This window comes from Emydura macquarii, unplaced genomic scaffold (assembly GCF_026122565.2).
Source record: "Emydura macquarii macquarii isolate MOO-44397 ecotype Brisbane River unplaced genomic scaffold, CSIRO-AGI_Emac_v2 contig_3485, whole genome shotgun sequence".
Taxonomy (NCBI): domain Eukaryota; kingdom Metazoa; phylum Chordata; order Testudines; family Chelidae; genus Emydura; species Emydura macquarii.
In genome coordinates, this window is record NW_027133622.1 from 660,277 (window position 1) to 682,723 (window position 22,447).

Genomic DNA, 22,447 nt, shown 5'->3' on the forward strand with positions numbered 1-22,447 from the left:
TTAGCAGCTCAGAAACAAAGTGGTGGCACCATTCCCCAGGGCAGCGCCGGCCAGGAGGGAGGCAATGAGTAGCAGCGAGGTGGGAGCTGGTGTGTACCCGGCATTGGGCTGATTGCTAATGGTGATATTCACCACCCCAAGTTCCACACTGGGGACCTGCTGCTGGATCCAGTCGGAATAGGCGGAGACCCGGGTATAGACTCCGGGACGGTAGGGGAGGCCGCAGCCGAACCCCCAGCTCACGATGCCGATCAGGAACCAGGAGCCATTCTGGGAACAAACCAGGGGTCCTCCAGAGTCACCCTAGACAGAGAAGGAGAACCAGTGAGACCTGGGCCCCCGAAACACCGACCCACACGCCCCAGAGACTACAGACCCTATTTAGGGCAAAAGAATCCCATGCACAGCTACAGACTGGGGACCGATGGGCTGACAGCAATTCTGCAGAAAAGGACCTGGGAGTAACAGTGGATAAGAAGCTGGATATGAGTCAGCAGTGTGCCCTAGTTGCCAAGAAGGCTAATAGCATATTGGGCTGCATTAGTAGGAGCATTGCCAGCAGATGGAGGGAAGTGATTATTCCCCTCTATTCGGCATTGGTGAGGCTGCATCTGGAGTATTGTGTCCAGTTTTGGGCCCCCCACTACAAAAAGGATGTGGAGAAGTTAGAGAGAGTCCAGTGGAGGGCAACAAAAATAATTAGGGGGCTGGAGCACAAGACTTAAGAGGAGAGGCTGAGGAACTGGGCTTGTTTAGTCCACAGAAGAGAAGAATGAGGGAGGATTTGATAGCAGCCTTTAACTACCTGAAAGTGGGTTCCAGGGAGGATGAAGCTAGGCTGTTCTCAGTGGTAGTAGATGACAGAACAAGGAGCAATGGTCTCAAGTTGCAGTGGGGGAGGTCTAGGTTGGATATTAGGAAAAAGTTTTCCCCTAGGCGGGTGGTGAAGCACTGGAATGGGTTACCTAGGGAGGTGGTGGAATCTCCATCCTTAGAGGTTTTTAAGGTGCGGCTTGACAAAGCCCTGGCTGGAATGGTTTAGCTGGAGTTAGTCTGATTGTGGGGCCTATTTCCGTTCCTCTGTCCATTCACGTATCAGGGTGGAGTTCCTCTGGGCAGCGTCCGCTGGCTCCCTTGACACCTCCCAGGAGCAGTGGGTGCTGTCCGGGGTTCTCTGCTCTGTGTCCCCTTCCGGTTCCCTCCGTTTGGCCCTTTGACCCTCACACCCCTTCCTGTTTTTTCATTTGTTTTTCCCATGGAATCAGTTGAGTCCTGGGTCTGGTGGCTCCTCCCCGTAGGCTGGGGGAGCGGCCTGTAGTGGTTGGCAGGCTTCCGCCCGCCCACCCACCCTGGTACTCAAATAGTTGAGCAGGGGGTGGGACTAGATGACTCCTGAGGTCCCTGCCAACCCACATCTTCTATGATTCTATGACCCACTCCCCACCCCCAGCTCTGCCACTGTCCTTCAATCCTGCCCCACAGCCCCCTTCTATTGCTGCCCTGAGATCCTGAATCCTGGGACCCCTCTGAATTCATTCACCTGACAGGAATCCCTTCCTCCTTCGGTATAGCCAGCACAGACCATGTCCTCTTTGATGGGGCGCGACCCCGGGGACCCTGTGATGGGTTCACTGTAGAGCTCATTGCACATCTGGGCATCCATGAGTGAGACCTGAACCTCTTGCAGAGTTTGGGGAGGAGGGAGATTTTCTGTGGAGAAAAAATACACCTCTTCAGGGCCCTTCTCACTCATTCCCCCTCCTCCCAAGTCAGGATCATTCCCAACTGTCTGTTTCCCAGGAGAGATGGAGACACCACATCCAGTTAGATTATATGAGAATGAGCATTTTAAGTACAAAAGGAGCCCTGTTTCCCAGCCCCCCCCCCCGCTCTAACCCACAAAACCCACTCTCCTCCCAGAGCTGGGGATAGAACCCAGGAGTCCTAGGGCCCAGCCCCCCCACTCTAACCCACTAGGCCCTACCCCGCTCCCTGCACCTCATCCTTTCTCCCGTTGAAAGATCTCTGCTCTTCAGCAGCTGTTGGGTGTTGCTTTGCCTGTTTGGGCTGCAGCCACTAGATGGCGACAGGACTCACACAGCAGATGCAGCCCTGGCTCTATTGTTCTCCCATGATGGCCCTCCATGGCCCTTACCAGTCATATGAACATTCCCCCAGCCGGTGACGGAGCACAGGGTGCCAGAGGCAGTGGAGTCCCTACGGTCGGGAAGGCAGATGGGGAGGATGTAGGTGGTGTATTGAAGGGGCCTTTTTAGGAGAACCAGGGCTATATCTGAGCCAAAGGTGTAGGGGTTGTAGTCGCCATGGATTATGAACTGAGACACATCAGAGGTGAAGGCGTTCACACTCGGGATAGACAGCTGGAATTCCCCAAGGGAAACAGAATAATCAGAGGGTGGCAGACTCCTAGGAGAGGGAGAGACATTGGGCAGGAGTTTGTTATTATACTCGCTACTGCAGAGCAGAAATGTGGCCACTTCTGGGGTGGGGCAGCTGGGCAATAGTTTGTAGGAAAATGGGAATTTTCTGTAATATTTTTATGAAGCCGCTATGTGCCTCAGTTTCCCCATTGGGTGTAAAAGCATTAAATCTATCCTTGGGGTAGCACAGGAGACACAAAAGTGTGTGTGGGGGTCAAGTTGCTGTCTGGTGAAGACTGAACAGTTCATTACAGGACTGGCCAAGGGCAACCCCATATTAATGGGGAATCTGAGAAGAGAATTAAAACCACATGCCATAACTGTGAGACCTAGCAACCAAAGGCCCAGAGGAAGGAGGATTCTCCCTGTGTTTCCACAGGGAAGCTGAGCAGAAACTCGCTGGAGAACAAAGGACCGAGAGCTGATGGCCAGAGGATAAAGGGTTGGCCAAGGTTTGGGAGAAGCTCAACTGCTCACACCTGGGAGACCCCGGCTACATCTACACTGCACTAAAGAAACCTGCAACGTCGAGTCTCCGAGCCAGGGTAGCTGCCCCGGGCCAGCCGTGGCCATGCCAGTGGTCTCTCGTTGCAGTGTGGATGTACCAGAAGAGACAGAACTGGAAATGGAGTCCAAAGCAGGCTGGGGAAGAACTGTCTTGGCCAGATGCACTCTATTTTCACCTTGGTTTCTCTGGGCTAACCAAGGATTTCATGGGGCTGTGGCCAGGTTGATAAATATACCAGACAGCAGTATGGCAATGCTGCCTGGTGTCACTGCAAATTCTGGCTGCTGCACATTGGTCCCTGCAGTGTGGGGCAAGCCTCAACCAGGGGTCAGTCTCAAGTGGACTCACTGGGCAGAGTGCACGGCATGAAGCAGGAGGGATGGAGCACAGAAGGTCAGTCTGGGAGGCGTTGAGGCTGCAGGGCCAACCATGAAGGGGAGTGGATCCCCTTGGGGGTCTGGCGCACTCAAAGCTTTTTCCAAGGGACTGTTTGAAAGCTGGATCATGGCACCGATCCTGTGGGGCTGTGACATCGCCACACAGTGATGGTGCTGAGATGCAGCCACCTCTGGGGTGGGGCAGCTGGGGCACAGCCTGGGGTACTCACCGATTGAAGCAATGAGCTGCAGACACCACCCATTGCTCCGTGATGAGGGACCCTCCACAGATGTGGAATCCTTTGTATCGGATGCTGGCCTGCCAGGGCCAAGCCCCATCCTGGGCATTCTGCCCCCCTACAATACGGCTGGAGGCCACAGGTTGCCCACAGGCTGGGGAGAAAGGTGGGGAGGGGTGTGAATAGAACCCAGGTGTCCTGGCTTCCAGCCCCACACCACTCTAACCACCAGACCCCACTCCCCTCCCAGAGTTGGGGATAGAAAGTATCCAGAATCCTTACTTGAGTGAAATACCATAGCACCTAGAAAAGAAAGAGAGGGCTGAGTGAGGTGAAAAAAACACACACAGCCCCGATTCCCTCCTGCAGGGGGCAGCGCAACGCCCATACGCACAGGCGTGTGAGCACAGACACACACATTTCCACAGGCAGAGACCAGAAATTCCTCCTCTCACAATCCCACCAGCCCCTCTTAACGAAAACCCCACCCCCCCATGCCTGGTCTTCTCCCATGGGGTGGGGTGATTTTCTGGTCTGGGGTGTGCCCCCTAGGAAGTGGGGCATGTGGGGGACATAGTCTGATACAGGCTTTTCCCTTCTGGCTGAGATTCCTCCCAGACCTGCATCCAAGGTCTCTGCCCCATAACTGCTCCCCATGGGTGATGGGAAAAGGAACCATTCTCTTAGCCATGGGGTGTGCATCTCCCTCACAACCTCCCTGCCCCACACATCCACCCCAGCTCCACATATCCATCCCTTCTTCTGTCCCCGAACCCTACATATCTCTCCCTTTCCTTTGCCACCGACACCCTACCCTTCCCCCAGGTCCTCGCCCTGACCCCCCCAAACCCATTTCCCCCTTTTCCTACTCCTCCCCTCTGCTCCTGACTGGTGTAAGTTCTGAGAACTCAACCCATGGACCTTTCCTCTTTAAACACACACAGGGCAGAGTCCTCCAGCCAGTAATGCCACGAGTTATTGGGACAGGGAGCACTTTCTCATGGACAGCTCCAGGCCACTGGGGCTTGAGGGTGTGAGAAGCAGAAATCCATCCCCTGCTACAGCTGGGAAGAGAACCCAGGAGTCTGGGTTTGTAGCCTCCCCTGCTCTAACCCACTAGACCCCACTCTTCTCCCAGAGCCAGAATAGAACCCAGGAGTCCTGACACCCAGCTCTCACCCCCACAGTCCCTGTTCTGTCCCTTTCCAATCCTCACCCCTCATCCCAGCAGACTCCCCAGGTCAGGACCCCAGCAGACCCCTCACTCACACTCCAGCAGGGGTAGCACCAGCAGCAGTGAGGCCAGTGGGCAGCAGAGAACGCCCATGGTACCAGCTCCCCCAGCTCCACCTGGCTCCTCTAAGGGCTGGGAGCAAATCCCAGACTGGGAGGGCAAAGTCACTGGCTGCAATTTGAAGGTTACACGTCACACTCATAAACAGCGCTATAAAACCACAAGGCAGGTAAGTTGTGAGAGGTGTCAGTGGGAACTTTCCTCTCCTAGAGCTGGGATAGAACCCAGGAAACCTCGTTCTCAATGCCCCCCTGCTCAACCTACTAGCCCCCACTCCTCTCACAAAGGACCCAGGAGTCCAGGCTCCCAACCCCCCATATCTAACCCACCAGACCCCACTTACCTTCCAGTGGTGGGAATAGAACCAGCCCTCCTGCATTAATGGTATTGAACAGGTGGGCAGATACCTAGTAGGTGGCTTTCTGGCTTTGGCAAAAGAACTAACAGAAGTGAGGAGACCAGAAGCAGCAAAGGGTCATTGAATATATCTACCTAGAAATCGCAAGGGGCTGCGGGTCCGGGCTGAAGGGCTCCCGGCAGAGCTTGTGGCTACCGCAGAAGTTCAACTACACCTGTGTTTAAATATTAAACCTTTTATGTGCTTTGAACATGAGATAGTTTCAGGTATGATGCAGTGAGAATGAAAGCAGGAAATAACACAATGATTGACCTCTGGGAGAGGGGTGATGACAGGTGAGTGAGAGTAGGTGGGGCTAGAAGGCAGGACTCCTGAGTTTCTCCCCAGTTCTGGGAGGTGGCGTTCCCTTTGGCAGCGTTCACTTGCCCTTGGGTTTTATAGCTCTGTTTATGAAACTGATATGGCATATGTAAATCCCTCCCCTTAACTTTTGCTTTCCCCCCTTCAAGGTTCTGTCCAGGCACCAGTGAAGCCAGGCGACTCTGGTGGAACCTGTTCCTGGGTCATGAGGACTCTTAGCTGTCTGCTGGCTGTTTTGCTGCTACTGGAGCTACCCTTGCTGGAGGGTGAGTGTTTAGCTGGGGACCTGGGAACCAAACCTGTGAAGTGAGACCTCATGGGTGGGGAGACAGAGGTTGGGGAGAGAAGACAGGAGAGAGGTTACGTGCTCGGCAACTGGGAGCCAGGATTCCTGGGTTCTATCCTGTGCTCTGGAAGGGGAGTGGGATCTAGCGGTTAGAGCAGGGGGGATCTGGGGGCCAGGACTCCTGGGTTCTATCCCCAGCTCTGGGGGGTGGAGTGAGGTCTGGAGGGTTAGAGCAGGGGATGCTGATAGCCAGGACTCCTGGATTCTATCACCAGCTCTGAGAGGGGAGTGGGATCTAAGGGTTAGAGTAGATGCTGGGAGCTAGGACTCCTGGGTTCTATTCACTCTGTTCCCCACCTTTCTCCTCAGTTTGTGGGCAGCCAGTGATCTCTCCACGCATTGTGGGAGGTAGCGATGCCAAGAATGGGTCCTGGCCCTGGCAGGTCAGCATCCTTGAAGGCAGCATCCATATCTGTGGAGGGTCCCTCATCACTGAGAGCTGGGTGCTGTCAGCAGCTCATTGCTTCAATAAGTGAGTAACCCGGGCAGAAGCCATCACTGTGCAACTCTTTCCCAACTGCTCTGCTCCAGAGGCAGTTGCTTCTCAGAGCCAGGTGAAGCATCCCTGTGCAGCGTCACTGTTTGGCCATTACCCACCTGCCCCAACCCAGAGGTGGCTGCATCTCATAAGCAGATCAGCTATCCCTTTGTGGCATTATGTGCTGCTGTTCCCCATCTGCCCTGTCCGAGAGGCAGCTACATCTCAGCCCCAAGCTAGTCATCCTCATCTGTTGTCATTATGCAGCTAGTACCCAGCTGCCCTGCTCCAAAAGTGGTTGCATCTAATTGGTTGTCTATCAATTTTTATGTTCATCTTGTGTCTTGCAGAAGCAAGTCTGACTATAGTGTGAACCTAGGCGAATATCAGCTCCTGAACCCCTCTGGAAATGTGATATCTTTTCCCATCAAGGAGATTCACCCCCATCCCAACTACACAGATATTGGGTCCAGCGGTGACATCGCCTTGGTTGAACTGGAGACCCCCGTGACCTTCAACACGGTTATCCTCCCCGTTTCCCTTCCGGCCTCCTCTGTGGAATTCCCTACAGGCATGGAGTGCTGGGTGACCGGCTGGGGTAACACTCAGTATGACGGTGAGAGGGTGAATGGGGGGTTGTGGTGAAGTGGGGGGACTTTTGGGTTTAATGGGGAGGAGGTTCTAGGGTGATTGGAAAACAGCTTTGGGGATAATTCCACCATAACCTTTACCCCTAACTCTACCCTTCATTCCTAACACTCACCTGAATCCTAACCCGACTTTGAACTGTAACGATAACCCTCAATCAAAATTGAGCACTATGCTCCAGATACAACCTTAACCCTAACCAGAGACCTAACCTCAACCCCCAACCCTAAAACTTAACCCTACATTTAATTTCAACGGTCACCTTACCGCTAAAACTAAAACTGTACACTAACCCTAACCTTTAACCCGAACCCTATTTCTATCCCTTAACCTACCCCTAAATCTTAACCCCCACCCTTAACACTGCCCCCAACACTAAACCTCCCTCTTCCCCCTACCAATACCCCTCATCCTTAATATTCAGGTTAACAGCTATACTCACCTTACACTGTAAGATAACACTATACTCTAATTCCCACCCTCACCCTGATCTTGATGGTCCCTGATCTAACCTTTAAATTTAACCCTAACTCTTAATTCTAAACCTCAAACAACTTTAACTCCAACCCTAAACCTTAAACCTAACCATCAGTCCTTAGCTATTAACCATAAAGCTTAACTCTTAACCTTAACCCTAAGCCCTAAATCAAAATCTATCACTGTACCCCTGCTATACCCTTAACCTAACCAAAACCATACTCTTGACTTCAATGCTAACACTAAATCAAAATCTAGCATTGTCCCATAGCTACACCTTTAACCCTAACCTTAACCCTACTGTTAACTGCAATGCTAACCCTAAATCAAAATCTAGCATTATACTTCCAACTATACCCTTAACCTTAACCCTACTGTTAACTACAATGCTAACCTTAAGTCAAAATCTGGCATTATACCCCTGTTATACCCTTAATCCTAACCATAACCCTAACCTTATTTCTAAGTGCAACAGTAACCCTAAATAAAAATCTAGCATTATACTCCCACTACACCCTTAATGCTAAGCACAACCCTACTTTAACTGCAATGCTAATCTAAATGAAAATCTAGTGCTATACCCCTGATATAACCCCTGCTTAACCCTAAGCATAACCCTGACCCCCAAACCCCACCCTAAAAGTTAACCCTAAATTTAATTTAAATGCTCACCCTACTGCTAAAGCTAAAACTATACACTAACTTTTAACCCTAACCTTTAATCTTAAGCCTAACCCTATCTTTAGCCCCTAAATTTAACCCTCTCACTAACCACTAAATATAACCCTTAAACTCAACCCTGCCCCTGAACTCTTAATCCTAGCCTTTACCCTAACTTTACACCCTACCAATAACCCTCATTTTAAAACTTCAGCTTAACAGTTATATTCACCCTACACCTAAAGACAACACTGTATCCTAACCCTCACCTCAGTCCTAATCTTTATGGTCTCTGATCACATTTAGGCTTGGCAGAATTTGATTTTTATTTTTTAAATATAATTTAGATTGATATCAATGTTTATTTTTAAAGAATTATTTCCCCGTTTTTAACAATTTAAATTTTTACAGTTGTGGGAAATAATGGGGAGAGATTCAGATAATAATTATTTAATTCCAGCTGATGATGAGATTCAAAAAGCGACAGCTTTATGACTGCTGCATAATTATCTGCAGCTTGCATGCCAGTAATGCCAGCACCAGCTGTTTCAGCAGAAATGTGAATACCTGCTTTATGTAGCATCTGTTACAAACTGGTTTATAGACATTAAGGTATAAAATAAGAACACAATATAGTATAAAATTAAAAACACAATAAGTTCTCAAGCAGCACTTTTTTACGTTGCTTATATATACATTTCAATTAATATCAATGGAAATATTTTGTCTTCAATTTGTGCGTGTATGGTGAAATTGACATTTACCAATCAAAATTGAATCCTCCCAAACCTATCTAAATCTAACCTTTACATTTAACCCTAACCCTTAATTCTAAACCCAACACAACCTTAACACCAACACTTAGCTCTTAAACATTAACCCTTAACTATTAACCATAAAACTTAACTCACCTTAACCCTAACACAAACAGCCAATATAACCCTTCTGCCAGGCAGAGCCGGCAGCAGCAAAGGGCCAGGTTCTATATCTAGGGGTTCCTGTCAATGATACAACACCAAACTGGCTTGAGTCTCCACCCAGTCACCTGGGAAATCCCACACTATCCCCTGAGCGCTCCCAAAGAGCAATACTTCCCCTCTCACAAGCACAGACTCTGAGGGTAGAAAGTAAACCTTTTAATAACAGGAGGGAAGTAACACAGCACTGGTTTGGGCAAACAGTGCAAACAGAATTCATGAACACAGTGAGCCGAACCCACCCCACCCCAGAGAATGTGGGGTGTGTCCTTCACCTCTCCCTTCTCGCTTTCCCCCTGCCCCACTGACCATCATTGTTGCAGTGTCCACCTCTCAGCTGGGGGGCTCAGCCAGCCCCCTTCTGGTGGCTCCTGCTGGACATGAGTTTGACTGACCCCCTCTGCTGCTCCCTCTATCTGCAGGTGCCAACTGCTGCTGGCTTCCACCACTTCGGGACTCTCCAGGTCTCCTCTGCTGGCTCCCACTACCTCTACGTCTCACCAGGTCCCCTCTGCTGGTGGTCAGTCTGTCGAGTTTCCCAGTTCCTTTAGTGATTTCAGCTCTTAGCAAGTTTCAGCTGCCAGTCACAGGAAAAGCTTTTACTGACACAGGAGCAATGTCCCTATTTTTTAACACAACAAAAGACTCCAAAAGGAATAATTAATAGTATCTTTTAACAGTGGGAGAAAATAGTCACCCAGTGCCTGAAAGTAATCCTTTATCAGCCCCAACCCTTCCCTGCTGCCCTTATAATGCTCAAGCATCCGTATACCACCCTTGTTGAGTTCTGTTTAAATGAGAGTGAATTTTTTATCAGCACAGGCTAAGCACAATTCTGCTGCCATCTGTTCATACAATCGAAGGACAACATTTCATTACCCTGCAGTTAACACAAAAGTGATTTGTAACCCAAAACCAGCCAGACTGACCATTTCCCATCATGCTCAGCACGTAGGGGTGCTTATGCAGATACAGTGCACTCATGCTGAGCACCTAGTTGTACTCATGCAAATACAAAGCCCATGCAGATAAAGTGCCCCCACTTCAGCTGGCTGACCAAGGGGAGTGTCGCTCAGACACTCAGACCTTGCTTACACCAATAACCCTCATCTTCCACGAGATCTCTCCAAGCTGCCAGTCTTCTATCAGCACCTTCTCTGGACCTGGAGGCTGGTCTCCACAACCTGGTCCGTGGTGGCCGCTGAGGTGGGCGGATCTCCTCGCACAGCCCCTGCTATGCAACCCCCATTTTCGTGTGCAGATGGTGGAGTCCTACTTGGTGCACCACAGGCTTATTCTGGCACGTGTCACAAAGATTAGAAATCTCCTGGACTATGACCAGGGAGACAGTGTGGATCCCCTAGTACTGGGGTGGTGTATGGGACTCTCCACCCTTTGAACCCCCTTGGCCTGTATTCCAGGAACTGAGGGCAGCCTTGCTTCTGGCTGCTTGGGCCTACCTTGAGTGGGTCCTGAGAGAAGGCACTCCCTGCACACCCCTCAGGACCTCTTTATTGAGCCCCCACCCCATGAGCCCCACCACCCACCTCCCTTACACATCCTGAGGCAGCTGCTGGACCTGCAGTTGGTGTGCTTCTGAACTGTGCCATGGACACATCTCTACATGCTCGTGCTCCATACTCTCCATTTCATCGTCTTCATGTCCCACTCTGAAACTGAGTGGTGGGACCTCTTACCACCTGTCAAGGGCGAGAGACCCCAGTGGGCCAACCTGTATTCCACCTTGATTCCATGGCCCGCTGGGGAATATCGCTGGTGGCTCCTTTATGGAGCCGTGAGCATGGGCGTGTACCTGGCGCAGTTCATCTCCCGTCCCAAAGCGCATAGCTACTTGGAGCGTGCCAGGTTGCAACCTCTATTCCAGCTCCTCTGGAACCTGTTCCTGAGGTTCTGGCTGCACTTCTCCCCACACCTCCTCATCTACGCACACCCCGTCCATGGCCTCGCAAAGTTGAGGGACCTCCTCGTCAACCTGCTCCACGCCTTGGCCAAGACGGCCATCTACAACACCAGGGAGAGGAGGTTGGCTGAAGAGGTGCTCTGCGACTCCTTCCGTTTCTCCATCTGCTCACATCTCTGAGCAGAGTTCCTCTGGGCCGGTTTTCACCATCATTCCTCCCTGGGCTTTGGACCCTCCTTTCATCCTTCCAGTTCCCACCCCTGCTTTACCTCATCATGCATTAATTCAGTGTGACCCTGCGGTATCTTGGCACATCCTACTGTGGTGATACTATCATGATCGTTGTATGCATGGATTTGCAGCCATCTAGTGTGCTTCTGGCTTGAGTCTCCCATATTTCCACCTCTTGGATACTACCCCCACTGATTCTGCCTTTGGAGAAAGTCCGCTTTTGCTTTGCAAATTTCACTTTGCATGCATGCCCAGTTGCTTTGTAAAGATCTGTCTTTCCCTTCCTGTCTGGCTTTGGACAGCGCTTAATTTCATCTCTAGATCACATCCCTTGATCTTACACTAAGCATGGTCAGGCTTTAGTTCCCCACAGCAGCAAAGGAAAGTGCTAGTGCTAGTGCTATAGCTCTGTGCCTGGAGCTGTAGCAGTCTAGCCAGTTGCTAGTTTCATCTCCACTGTTATCCCTCTTTGTTTTTGCACCCTCCAATTTCCACTTCTAGTTTACAGTCCCTGATTTTGCATTGGGTGACAGTCTGTGGTAGCTTTGCCTATCCCATTGCAGTGAGGGATTCTTCTGGTGCTAGAGCTCTGTGCATGGAACTACAGTGATCTCAACACCCAGTGGTTTCATGCCCGAAGCAGGTCCTTCTGCTGGTGAGGAGGTGGGAGCAATTGATTCTGGGAATGGCCGGGGCTTCAATCCTTTAGTAATAATAATCTCTGGCTCATACCTAGTTCTGTCCATCCCATAGGTCTCCAAGTGGTTTACAAAGGAGGTTGGGATCATTGTCCCCATTTTACAGATGTGGAAACTGAGGCATGGAGAGACCTTTTCCATTCCATGATAGCTCCAAAGGAAAGTGTTGGGGAGAGGGGTGCTACTCAGCCAGGGGTTGGGCTGACCCACATCTTGTGGGTAACAGTAGCAGTGTTTGGGGGGCAAGATTCTAGTGTCCCGCAGGGACCTGTGCAAGTGGGAGGGTCAAGGGCTCCCCCTGATGGGCAGCACTGAGCGATGCTGGTGCCGGAGTCCCATCAGTTGTGGGGCATAAGCTGTCCATCGAATGAGCTCTGCAGCTGTGGAAGGGCCTGGCTCTGTGGGGGTGACTCAGTCCTATCCATTTGTCTGTCCTCAGAGAGCCTGGCAGCCCCCAAAACGCTGCAAGAGGTACAAGTGCCCCTGATAGACAGAGATGCCTGCAACAGCCTCTTTCACACCGGCTCATACACGGACGACCCTCAGGAGACCGATCCCATCAAGGAGGACATGATCTGTGCAGGGTACCCGCAAGGGGGGAAAGATGCATGTCAGGTGAGACCCTGTATCCTGTTCCCTGGCTCCCTGCAGTTAGTCCCAGACCAGAGCCAGCACCTTCTGGAGGGGAAAGGCCCCATGTACCATTTCCCAACCCCCCAAGCCAGCCAGTCCCCCGCCCTGGAGTCGGATCGGAGCCAGCACCACCTAGAGGGGAAACACCCCATGTACCATTCTCTGTCCCCCCCTGAGCCAGCCAGTCTCTGCCCTGGGGTTGGAGGACATACCAGGAATTGACTCTGTGGTTCTGCTCTCTGCAGGGTGACTCTGGGGGACCCCTGGTCTGTGAGTGGGACGGCGTGTGGCTCTTGGCCGGGGTGGTGAGCTGGGGTGTGGAGTGTGCACTCCCCGACCGCCCGGGGGTCTACACCCTGTTGCCCCCTTACGCTGACTGGATCCAGAGTTACATACCCACCATATCCTTCACTGTGCCCGTCAGCTCCGCCACACGGCTTATCAGCCCCGCCGTGCTTTTCCTTGCTGCGGTTGTCCCCATTGTCCTGTAAGATGCACCCTCCCACCACCAGCACATCCCTCCTAGCCCCCATCGAGGCCCCCTCCAAATGGGGGTTCAATGTGCGTCGCCGCCTCAGATGGGTGTGCAGTCCAGATTCCTGCTGGGCCTGTGCAAAGGCCACTAATGCTAATAAGCATGCAAAGGGTCCTGATTTCTTCCAGCCAGGGGCACACACACACACAGAGCAGGGCCCATCCCTCCAGCAGGTGACAGCAGGGACACACAAACACACACACATACACACACCCATGCACAAGCAGTCACTCCATAGCCTCCCTCTCCCATCTGCTTTAATGCCCTCTTTCCCTTCTGTTCTCCATCCCTCTCTTGGGCTCTTTGCCAGCCACTCCAGGGGCTCTTTACCCACCTCTTTTGGGTGCCAAAATATATCCCTGCTTTCAGCAGGGAGGAGGTGGCTGTTATTTCCCTTTCCCTTTGCTCTCCTTAATTATCTTTCCCTGCCTGTTTCCCCCGCAGCCCCACCTCCCTGGCCTCTTTTTCCCATCTCACATTCTCTGCCTCAGTTTCCCCACCCTTCACCCGGACACCCTCCAAGACACTGTCACTTGAATTGGCTTCTGGGGGACCCCATCCTGGTAGCCTCACTACCACGTGTGATGCTGCATCAGCTCCCATCCCCATTACCCGATCAGACCTCTTATGCAAGGGAGCTGTGCCTGGGAGGATGGGGGGGTGTCTTGGACAGACCTCAGGCCAGTCCATGGGGATAGGGTGACAAGGCGACTTAGCCCTGCAGTGCCCCCATCTGACTGTGCTGAGAATTGCAGAGAGTGACCCACCCATGCTCCACATAATCTAAGTCCCTCTCCATCCCTTAGGGATCTGGGAGGATTTTAACCCATGGCAGAGATGGTGCTAAGAGCACAAGGGATCATTGTGATCCTCCAGTCTAGCCACATGAACAGCCCAGCTCAGCCTGGCCGGGGGGGTAGGGGGGAGGAGCGGGGGAGTGGGGGTCTCTTTCCAGCCCATATCGGATAGCTGAGCTGGCACATATTTCCTAGAAAGGGAATCCTCCATCCAACACATTCCTGCTGGCTGAGCTAGTGTGTGTCTGTTGCAAAGGGAACATACCACCCCATATCTGAGAACTGTCAGGCCATGAAGGTCTTGAACCCAAGTCTGCAGAGGATGTGGAAACAGTCATACTCCAATCCTTCACCAGGCAGAGGGCAGCTGAAGGCAGAGGACAGCTCGCACTGGGGTCCATGAACCTCAACTGGGGCACAAGCTCCACCCCTGCGCTCTGTCAGAGAGAACTCTAAGGCTTCTGATTCAGCCACAGCCCCAATTTAAGTCAGAGGAAGGTGTCTGTACAGGTGCGGGCTCCATGCTGCAGTGGTCATCTTACCTGGTGTTTCCCTGGTCCTGTCCTCTGAACCAGACCTCCTGGTCTCCTGAGCCTTGATCCCTGCTGTGTCCCAATGTGCCTAGGGTAGCCCACACTGAAAATACCAGGATGAGGGCAAGCTGCAAAAAAGGAGAGCTGATTCTCCCAAAATGGGTGACTAACACATTAGTTAGATCCACCAACCAGTCACCAACTAGGCTCCTGATCCCCCTCCACTGGTTATCAAGAATCCCCAAAAATAAATCATACAGCCCCCTTTATTGCATTTCAGTTTCAGGCTCTCATCAGCAAATAGGTCCAGTAAAATGAGAAGTTATTTAGAATTCTGCTCACCGTATAAACTCTAATGCTCTTTACCAAAAATGTTCTCCTGATCCCCAAAGGACCAGCCACAGTACCAGATCAACACTAGTATGGATCTTACCCAAAATACCACACCGCCAGCCAGTTCTTTAGGGTCTAAAACAAAACGCTTACTCTAAAAGAAAAGAAAGAAATGAGAAGAGAATTGTTAAGTGGTCAAAGCAATCAGATACATACAAAGGTGTGACACTGTACCCCAAAGCAGCACCCTGTACATTCCATAATAATCATTTCAGTTCATGCTAAGCATCCCATATAAAATGGCTAATAAAAGGTCATAATCTGCTAAAACCCATTGTGCTGTCCTAATGTGTATTGTTGGTGTGCATCATGTTATAAGACTTTTCCTGTATAGTTGTGAGAAACTATGCTGCAAGTTTAAGAACTTTTTCTACAAGGGTGGTGGCCCATGGGTGTGTTAAAAGACTATTATCCTGCAAAGGAGTTGTAATTGTAATCAGAGGTTCCACAATTCAATGACTGTTGTGCAAGCACCACATGGGGGAGGGGTTGGTATTGGGCAACATTGTGACTCAGCAGAGCCCACCTGGACATGCCTGGACTAATGTCTATTAAACACATGGTCAAAAGATATAAAATAAGGAACTGGGGCTGCATGCCTTGGCTTTCTCCTCCCCGTCCCACACTGAAAGCAACAGAGTCGCTGGAAGTCAAAGACTGGAACTGAAAGAGACTGGCCCCCAAGTTTCAAGAAGAAGCTTGTGCATTGAAAATTAAAACATCTAGTGGGGTGAGAAAACTGCCTAGTGTTAAAGGTTTAAGATTTAGATTGCGTGTTTAGCTTTGTTTGCTTTGATACCTATCTCTGATCTCTGCTGCCTACCACTTATACTCATTTAAAATCCTTCTTTCTGTAGTTAATAAATCTTTTTTTATATTTTGGCTGAAGTGTTTGGAAAATCTCAGCTCAGTTAACAACAGCTGGTGTATATCCGCCCCAGACTGGAGGGGGAGGTAGGGCAGACTAGGTAATAAACTTATGCTGGTCAGGATCCTGATCAGGGCAGGGCAGGGCAACTTCGGGGTACAGTGCAGGGAGCTGGCATGAATTGGCTGGTGCCTTTCTCGGTGAGATTCGTGAGTGACTCTGAGAGCAGTAATGCAATCTAGCTGAGTGTGGGACGTCACATGCTGTTGGGCTGAATGTTAACGGCATAGGGAGGGGTTTTCTGCTTGTCACTAGCAAAGCATTGTGAGGGACAGCCCTGGCTGGAGAGTTCAGGGGGTGCAGCGTTACCCCTGTCCCAGGTTGCACCCTGGGGGAAACAATCACAATCTGACTTCAGGTTCTCAGCAGTACTGGTGAGTTTGCTGGCTTGTACAGTTCCTCTGGAGCATGCGCAGTACCTGTCCTGGAAGGGTCTGTCAGTCCTTTGTTCAATGCTTCAGTTGTAGAGAAGTTAATCCAGAGGTGAGAAGCAGGACTGAAGACAAGATGGAGATGTAGCAGCCGCCTTTTATATCCTTTGCCTTGTGGCTTGTTCCAGACACAAGTTCATAGCACATGGGCAGGGAAAAGCACTTGGAATCCCCTCTTCACAGGAACGTCCCTACATGTCCTGCTGACTCAACAGACTGGCCACCCCTGGGTGCACTGAATAGCTGATTGCCCTTGATGGACCATCAAACAGGCTGGGCAGTGCTAATGCTAATCTGTCTGGGGGTGTCACCCAGTAACACAGCACAAGTTTGAGATAGAGATATATCCCACATATTCCTAACCTATGATGCATACATCTAGATAAGCTTATCGTATTTAGCCAAGCATAACTTTTCCATTGAGGAGGATGGCACTTGTGAACCCCACGGTGTGCTGCAGCCAGACCAGGGTGATGTTGGTGCTGAACCTGGGGCCTCCTGCATTGTTGGGGTGGATGATGACTCGTCTCTACAGGGCATGAGACCTTGTCAGGGGGCGGGTGGAAAAGCTCATGTCCCCCCCCTACATGCACCCAGAATTCAGAGACCTTGATGGTCCTGGGGTGGAAACGAGAACCAGGACCATTTCCTGTGGCACAGTGCAACCCCTCAGAGCCCCCCCACACCACACAACACCCCCCTACCTTGCCCCATGTAGCACGGCATCCCCTGACAGGCCTGCCCCGTGCTCCTGGCAGCACAGCACCCCCTACTGAGTTTTCTGCCTGCTCCCCGCAGCACACCGTCCCCTAGCTTCAGCACTCACCCATCCAAACAGAGAGCCGCTGTCACCACCCACCGCTCAGCAATGAGGGACTCTCCAAGCTGTGTTCTGACACAGGCTGATCTGCCAGGGACACTTGCCCTTCTGGGAACTTTGATCCCCTCACCCCCTTACGACCCAGAAGGGTGCAATGGAAAGGACATAGACTCAGGGCAACTGAGATAGCCTCTGGGCTTCCCTGGCTACATTCAGCCATCCATCCCAACCCACATCCTATCTATCTATCTATCTATCTATCTATCTATGGTGACATTCCCACACCACTCCACTGCCACTACCTGGGACCTACCTGTCAGTTGCAGCTTCCTGGGTACCTGGGGAAAGAGAAGAACCCAGGTGAGGAGAAGGTGTGGGGGACAGAAAAGGAGTGGGGGCTACACCCCTCAGAAATTTCCACCGTCTGTGCAGTGACCCCCATCTGGCACCAAAATGCAGCCACCTCTGGGGCAGGGCAGATGTAGAACAGCCACACAGTGAAATTGCATGAGGATGACTCACCCAACACTGAGAGGGAACCAGAGAGTCAAAACAGGGTTGACTGAGTCATGATTTGACCTGGATGCCGGGGCTCAAGCCCTGGCTCCTGGGAAAAGTACCAGGGGATTTACAGCTGTTTTGTATCTTGAGAACAGGTTTAAAAAAAACCAAGGAATAAAAAGGAAAGACAATGCAGAAGGAAGGAAGATAGCTGTATTATATATAGATTTTGCACAGATTCAGCAACGTTGGTTCAGAAACAGAGCTGGTTAAATTGGTAGAGTCCCCCTGAAAGTGTTTATATGCCATAATGGTGTTCTGGAAGTGGGATCTACTGGTTAGCGTGTGAGAGGCTGGGAACCAGCACTCCTGGGTTCTATCCCCAGCTCTGGCAGGGGAGCACGGTCTAGTGGTTAGAGCAGTGGGGCTGGGAGCCAGAACTCCTGGATTCTATCCCCAGCTCAGGGAAGGGAAGTTTCCCAGCATGTTTGGAAGAGAAACTGAAAAAGAGACCCTTGCGTCCCATCGAAATCAGAAAGCAAATTCTGGATGTGGAATGCAATGATATCAGGATGCTTGGGTTCCCTTTGCAATGGATAAGCACCCCCAGGGCATTTAAAATAAATGAGCCCACAAGCCAGCTTATAGAACAGTTCTGCCACTATGAAAGAAAGAAAGAAAGAAAAGAGGAGCAGCACTACGTTTGCTATCAAGATGGCCAGTGATGGAACAGTGGTGATGACCAGCAATGGACATGCCATTTTCCTTTTTCTGCCTGAAGCCCGAAGAGATTTCCTGTGCATGTTGGTGGCTGTGTTGGTGTAAAAGCTTCTTGGATTGGGGGGAAAATTGATAAGGCAAGCTAAGGGACACAAGGAGAACTCTATGGGTAGCAGAATTAAGGCCAATAAGGAGTTTTTAACATATATTAGGAACAATAAGAATCCTGACATTGGTATTGGTCCATTACTAGATGAAAATGGTAGAATTATCAATAATGCAGAAAAGTCTGAAGTATGCAATCAATATTTTTATTCTGTATTTGGGTGGGAAAACCGCTGATATAGTCTCAACATATGGCAATTATAACCACTCTTTCCATTCCTCTCTTATCTCTGGAGGATGTTAAAAAGAAACTACAAAAATTAGAACATTTTAAAATCAACAGATCTAGAGAACTTGCATCCAAGAGTTTTAAAAGAGCTGGATGAGGAGCTTGCTGGACCATTAATGTTAATTTTCAATAAATCTTGGTGTCCTGGGGAAGTTCCAGGAGACTGGAAGAAAGCTAATGTGGTGCCAGTTTTTAAAAAGGGTACATGGGATGACCCTGATAATTATAGGCCTGTCAGTCCTGGGCAAAATAATAGAGTGGATGATATGTGACTTGATTAAAAAGAACTAAAGGAGAGTAACATAATTAATACAAATCAACATGCGTTTATTGAAAACAAATCCTGTAAAATTAACTTGTTACTTTTTAAAAATGAGATTACAAGTTTGGTTGATAAAGATAATAGTGTTGAAGTAATATACGTAAACTTCTGCAAGGTGTTTGACTTGCTACCACAAAACATTTTGATGAAAAGACTAGAAAGATTTAAAATTAACATGGCATATGTTAAATGTATTAAAAATTGGCTAAGTGATAGGTCTCAAAATGGAATTGTAAACGGAGAATTGTCATTGCATGGGACTGTTTCACGTGGGATCCCACAGGGATGGGTTCTTGGTTCTGTGCTATTTAAGATTTTTACCAGTGATCTGGAAGAAAACATAAAATTATCATTGAGAAAGTTTGCAGGTGCCACAAAAATTGGGGGACTGGTAAATAATGAAGAGGATGGGACACTGATACATAGTGATGTGGCTCACTTGGTAAACTGGGTGCAAGCAAACAATATGAGTTTTAATACAGCTAAATATAAATGTATAATCTAGGAACAACGAATGGCGGCCATGCTCACAAGATGGGGGACTCTATCCTGGGAAGCTGTGACTCTGGAAAAGATTTGTGGTTCATGGTGGATAATCAGCCAAACATGAGCTCCTAGTGTGAAGCTGTGGCCAAAACAACTATTGCGATTCTGGGATGAATAAAGAGGAGAATCTGTAGTAGAAGCAGAGAGCTTATTTTACCTCTGTATTTGGCACTTGGGTGACAGCTGCCAAAACCTTGTGTCAAATAAACTTGTTTGTTTGCTTACCTAAAGCAGTGCATTTGGTTTGAAGTGTGTTGGAGACTCCACCTCGAGTAACCAGGCTGGTGCATATCAATTTCTTTGTTATCTGAGTTTATCTGAGATATCTTTGTTATCTGAGTTTACATTGTTCAGTGGGCATAACTGAACATTGTAAAATGGAGGTGCCTAGGGTTGCATCTAGGAATGGGGGGTATGGCTGAAGTCATTCTGTTGTATAATCCAAACAGTGGCTGGCTAGAATCACTCCCTCACTTAGCTGGGAGCAGTTTACGTGCTGGAAGTTGCGCATGAACATCCCAGGAGCGGGGGTTCTCACAGCAGAGCAGAGTAAAATGGGCTCCAGGTGTGGGGGATTGGGGCGACAGTAATACACCAATCCAGATTGCACAAGGGGAACAAGAGGAATGAGAACTTCAAACCAAACACACCGCTTTAGGTAAAACAAACAAACAAACAAACAAACAAAAATTTGTTAACTACAGAAGGATTTTAAGAGATTATATATCAAAGCTCAACAAGTCAGATTTGTAACAAGAGCAACAAAACCAAAACAGATTCTAAACTAAGCTTAACACTTTCAGCAGCCTTACAAGCTTAGGGAATTCTTACCACAGGCTGGCTGGTTTGCCTTCAGCCAGGCTCTCCCCTTTGGTCAGCACTTCAGTTGCTTGGTGGTGTTTGTAGATGGAGCTTGAAGAGAGAGAGCATGGCAAATGTCCCCCCTTTTTATAACGTCCTTCTCTCCTCTGGGGCTCTGCCCCCTCAGAGTCAGGTGACAAACAATGTCCCTACATGGATTTATCCATGTCCTGAGTCAGTGATACTCATCATGGTTCCAAGCTGGCCAAGGGAAGGGAGATGACTCACTTGAGTCCAAATGATCCTCTGTCCTTTGTTCCTGGAAAGCTGAGCTGGATATGTTATATATAAGCTTTGATGAGGTGTGAATTACAGCTCTGCTCCTGGAGCGTTTTTCCTGGGGATGTTTCAAGCCATGAGGACTCATCTTTTGGGCATATCACAATAATGCTCAGTACCTCGTGAGCATTCCAAAGACATCTAACGTAACATACTTTGCATTAGACAATACACCATTAAATATAATACACATTCTAAGGGTGACCATGGGGGTGCAGGGCATCACACCCCCACTTTAACCTTAATTTTGCCGGGGCACTGTCCTTGCCTATCTGTTCTTGACACGTTCAATTGCTAACAAAACAGGGAAGTGAAAATCACCATGGGCCTCCCCACTGTAACCTTGACCTTTTCACTTTTTTGTTTGGTTTTCCAGGATTCCTGTCATGGGGCAATTCCAGGCACAGCAGAATGAGGACAGCCATACCCTGCTCATGTGCTGAATTTGGCAGCAGAGCTGTACCTAGGCTTTTTAGCACCTGGGACAAGCAAGTGTATTTGTGCCCCCTAGAGGTGATGCGTGGGGGAGGCACATGGGGTCACATGTTCCCCCAGATTTCTGCCTTCCATTTAGCACAGAGGTTTTCAAACTGTTGCCTCCTGCCAGAAGCCGGAAGATTGGAAGCAGGTGGGACCACCCAACACACTTGGACTCTCTGCCTGGCAGCCCTCCCTGCCCTACTCAGCAAGTTGGGCCACCTCTGCATGGCTGGGCACTCCCCAGGCAGAGTGGATGGCACAGCTCTGAGCTGCACCCCAATGCACTCTTGAGTCCTCCTTGAAGGAACCTGACACCAGCTGGTTGCACTCCGTGGAGCCGGCCCCTGCTCATGGAGCCTGGCTGCCAAGAGATGCTCCCCAATGTGTTTCCTGCAGTCCTTACCCCCCTTGTTTGACAGCACTTGTTCCCTTGAGTGGCTCATTGGGGGATTGGTCACACCAGTTCTCCCTAGATCTGAGAAGGGAGGAGGTTGGGAGGCCATGTCTCTAAATGCCTGCCCCGGTGTGTTCACTCTCCAGTCAGGATTCGGTCGGAGCAATGGAGACAGCTGGTTTGGCCAAGACAGAATGAAGTGAGGCTGGATCATGGGGTGTTTTCACTACCCACTGGCCCTAGCATTTCTTGCAATGACTTTCATGCAGAGTGAGTCTGGAGTGGGGACATGGGAACCAGTCCTTACCTCCCATGGGGAGGGGAGAGAGATACGGGCTTGTGGGAGAGGGAACTGAGATAGTGAATAACAGGGGGATCCAACCCCTTCGCCTTTCATAGACCCCCCCTCCACCCATCTAGTTCAGATTTCTGCATTCAGTCCTGAGCCACCCCATTCAGATCAATGGAGACTGTTAACTCTGGAACCTACAGAGGGTGAGTTGAATAGCAACACTGCTAATATTTTTAACTATTGCTGAGGGTAGCAGAGCTGTTTCAGGAGAGTGAGTGCAGATAGGCAAAGGAAGAAAAATGCTGTTTGAGAATTTAATAGAATTTGATTGAAGGATATTTACTTTGCATTTTTTAACATGGGATATTCACAATGTGGGTTTTAATGGTTTATAAATCTTAAATTCTTTGAATCTCAACCTCTACGGTCATTAAATAATTATTGTCAACCCCCCCCAATCTTCCACAGCTGTGAAAATTTAAATTAATAAAAATGGAAGGAAAAAAAAAGATTAAAACTCATAATTTGATCATATGCCCCCAAGTGTCTATCATAAGATTTTGGCTCCTAAATCA

General features: G+C 49.7%; 2 protein-coding genes across 2 annotated transcripts; one reads left to right on the plus strand and one right to left on the minus strand.

Annotated features, from left to right (window-relative positions):
- LOC137144804 (serine protease 33-like) lies at positions 1 to 4,892 on the minus strand. Its single transcript, XM_067535291.1, has 5 exons — positions 4,835 to 4,892; positions 3,557 to 3,719; positions 2,156 to 2,427; positions 1,541 to 1,710; positions 1 to 303 (listed from the first exon to the last, which is right to left on the minus strand). The coding sequence occupies exons 1-5, from the start codon at positions 4,890 to 4,892 to the stop codon at positions 1 to 3; spliced, it is 966 nt and encodes a 321-aa protein (XP_067391392.1).
- Positions 4,893 to 5,545: 653 nt separating this feature from the next.
- On the plus strand, positions 5,546 to 13,137 carry LOC137144805 (serine protease 33-like). Its single transcript, XM_067535292.1, has 6 exons — positions 5,546 to 5,552; positions 5,727 to 5,843; positions 6,233 to 6,395; positions 6,752 to 7,017; positions 12,453 to 12,628; positions 12,892 to 13,137. Exons 1-6 carry the CDS (start codon positions 5,546 to 5,548, stop codon positions 13,135 to 13,137), a joined length of 975 nt encoding a protein of 324 aa, XP_067391393.1.
- The last annotated feature ends 9,310 nt before the right edge of the window (positions 13,138 to 22,447 follow it).

What these genes read in the sequence shown, in the direction of transcription:
- LOC137144804 (XM_067535291.1), bottom strand. Translation starts at nt 4,892, where the DNA reads ATGGGCGTTCTCTGCTGCCCACTGGCCTCACTGCTGCTGGTGCTACCC. An exon ending in GGTGCTACCCCTGCTGGAGT is followed by an intron (nt 3,720 to 4,834) that starts GTGAGTGAGGGG and finishes CTTTCTCCCCAG; the next exon opens with CCTGTGGGCAACCTGTGGCC. An exon ending in GGGGAATGTTCATATGACTG is followed by an intron (nt 1,711 to 2,155) that starts GTAAGGGCCATG and finishes TTTTCTCCACAG; the next exon opens with AAAATCTCCCTCCTCCCCAA.
- LOC137144805 (XM_067535292.1), top strand. An exon ending in GCAGCTCATTGCTTCAATAA is followed by an intron (nt 6,396 to 6,751) that starts GTGAGTAACCCG and finishes TGTGTCTTGCAG; the next exon opens with AAGCAAGTCTGACTATAGTG. An exon ending in GGGTAACACTCAGTATGACG is followed by an intron (nt 7,018 to 12,452) that starts GTGAGAGGGTGA and finishes GTCTGTCCTCAG; the next exon opens with AGAGCCTGGCAGCCCCCAAA.